Raw genomic sequence first — 2,727 nt, forward strand, 5'->3', positions numbered from 1 at the left:
GCAGAAACCAATACGACCGTCACACGGCCTGTATAAATACGGTAATGAAAGTGAAACGGCACAAAGATTTAGATAAGCCTGTAAATAAATTATTTATAAATGAAACATATAAAAGCTCGGAAAATCAGTTTCCCTGCGAGGACACAAACAGATAAGACATTGTTTTCAGGTTATCAAAAACCAGCCGTCCAGAAGGGTGTGTAACCTAGTGTCTGATATCTCTCTTTGAAATCATTGAGTTTGGAGATAAACTAATCACGAACTGATCATGGTTAGAAGGCATTTCATTTGGATAGCGGTCTTTCTTGTCTGTAGCCTGCCAGCTAAGGGAACGCCAGAGTGCACGAGTCAATGCCAAAACAGATCCAAAGTTGTAGAATGTGTAGGCCGCAATTTAACGCGGGTTCCATCTTCCAACAAGTGTCAACGTGTGTTCTCCCTGATCTTGGATAACAACTGGATAGATTTGAAGACGGGTGATTTTGCCAGCTTCTGTGGATTAGACGCCGTCCTTTCCCTCAATAGAAACAGGATCAAGATAATATCTCCATACGCCTTTCGAAACCTTTCTAAGCTAGAAAAGCTATACCTTAATGAGAATAAACTTACGAATCTATCTAGATATGCATTTGAAGGACTTACCAGCTTAAAAAGACTGAGTTTGAGCGAAAACAAACTAGCAGTGATTGAGCGTGGAATTTTTGAAAATCTCATTGGCGCTGAAATTTTTCTACTGAATGACAACGTCATACAAAACATAGAAGTTGGTTCATTTACAGCCTTAAGAAATCTCAAGCAACTGGAGCTAAGAAGCAACCGCATCGAGATACTGTTAAACCATACTTTCAGTGGTTTAAGTGGACTACAAGAACTTGACTTGAGCAACAATATTGTCCGTTTTATGGAGTTTAATGCGTTTAGAGATCTGACCAGCTTGAACAGGTTGAATTTATCCCGCAATAGAATCGTTTCCGTATCGGCCGTTTACGACCTCCGTCTGACAGTATTGGACCTGTCTTTCAATAAAGTCACCAACTTAAATAAGGACTTGAACAGGAGGCTGACGTCCCAGCACCAATTTGCAATCAATGTATCGAACAACTCGCTAATTTGTGATTGTGACATCGAACCGTTGTACGATTGGTACAGGAATCAGTCATCGCCAGAGGGTGGTATTGCTCAATGCGCTGCACCGCCATTCCTCCATGGCACACCTTTGACGGAGATCAGCATGCAGGACGTATGCTCGACAAATATGGACGCAACCTCCCAAACATTATGGACCACAGCTGCAGCAAACTCAAACGACGCCATGGCTCGTCCTGGTTTGGACGAGAAAACCGAGTCTAGCTGGACCTTGCCTGTCATGTGCGTCGTGCTCGGACTGCTTGGTTTGGTACTGACACTTGTCATTACCAGTATATCTTACCGAAAATGTAAACGCTTTGCCCCGACCGTCGTTCGTCAAATGGTACCCGTGGAAACAGCGGATGCAACGACTGACCCGTCACCCATCATAAGCCAGCAAACAACATCACATACAACTCCACCTGAAACGACACCCCCAATACCGCCTTCAAGACCGCCATTGCTTTCAGGAGTACCTGCACTACCTCCGAGATTGAATAGAAGTCTCCCTGAATTACCACCTGAAGGGCATCATTGGAGGTCGCCTAACGCCCCGTGTCTCAACCATCATCAGACCGCATCACGGCACCATTCATTCAGACAACGCCTATCATCCCATCTGTGTGCCCGAGATTACATCACAAGTGTGAAAGGAACCAATAATCCAATATCATCGCCTGTTGATATTCACATTATAACAACTCCGTGTTCACCTTCAGCTGCAGGTCCTTCTTCATCAGGACTACATCGTGTTCCCAGTCTGTCGAACCATACCGCGCGCCACAATTACTCCAACGAGAGAGTTGGGGTTATGGATCACCTTCATGGATGTCAATTGCGATCAGCTACCACCCTTTTCCCCAGCCCTGTGTCCTGTTCATGTACATACATCAGCATACATGGAACGGATAGCGTAACACAAACGCTCCGACCTCTAAGAAAGCCGCGTGACCAGGCCTCCCCGAAAGGGCCGACCCAATGCGACATCATGATGACCGAATTGGCTCCGGACACGCCCGAATATGGGTTGAAATTGGGCAGGAATGGAAAAGTTCAAATTGTATCTATAGAGGAGATCGTTCAGGACAGGGGATCGGACGATTCTTGGGGTGGGTCCACGGTCACTAGTCCTCGACCCCAATCAGCCTTGTATACTGCAGTGTAGTTCATGTGCAATGTGGCAAGCAACGTACGAAAACTCACGAAATATAATGCATGTGCCCATTTACAAAGTACGATTTCAACAAAATTTGGTCTTCCGCGCTCCCATGTAAACTCTTTCAAAGAAAAAGAAAACTTTTGTTAGATTTAACTCATCTTTCAAACGCGCTGCAAGCTCGCGTACACAAAGTAAAGTCAGCTGCTTGCATAATGATTGTACATGTTACATGAAAGTGTCCTCCTTTTTGGAGGTAGGCCTATGTCCCATTTATAGGCATCCAAGGTCCAATAATATATATATTTTTTATATCAGGAATTCATTTTGAAAGGATGTTCATTGTGTCTTATAAGTTGAGCACATCCGATTATGGAAGATACTTTTTTGGCTGGGAATCCGAGTACTTGGATGTCTTTTTCTCTGGAAATGCAAGTTTGTCC

At 44.3% G+C, this 2,727-nt stretch overlaps 1 protein-coding gene across 1 annotated transcript; it reads left to right on the forward strand.

The window, feature by feature from the left end:
- Positions 1 to 268: 268 nt before the first annotated feature.
- Positions 269 to 2,045, forward strand: LOC119725087 (slit homolog 2 protein-like). Its single transcript, XM_038196448.1, has 2 exons — positions 269 to 1,396; positions 1,848 to 2,045. The coding sequence occupies exons 1-2, from the start codon at positions 269 to 271 to the stop codon at positions 2,043 to 2,045; spliced, it is 1,326 nt and encodes a 441-aa protein (XP_038052376.1).
- Positions 2,046 to 2,727: the final 682 nt, after the last annotated feature.

This window comes from Patiria miniata, unplaced genomic scaffold (assembly GCF_015706575.1).
Source record: "Patiria miniata isolate m_02_andy unplaced genomic scaffold, ASM1570657v1 HiC_scaffold_18, whole genome shotgun sequence".
Classification (NCBI taxonomy): domain Eukaryota; kingdom Metazoa; phylum Echinodermata; class Asteroidea; order Valvatida; family Asterinidae; genus Patiria; species Patiria miniata.

What these genes read in the sequence shown, in the direction of transcription:
- LOC119725087 (XM_038196448.1), top strand. Translation starts at nt 269, where the DNA reads ATGGTTAGAAGGCATTTCATTTGGATAGCGGTCTTTCTTGTCTGTAGC. An exon ending in TGCTCGGACTGCTTGGTTTG is followed by an intron (nt 1,397 to 1,847) that starts GTACTGACACTT and finishes GTTCACCTTCAG; the next exon opens with CTGCAGGTCCTTCTTCATCA.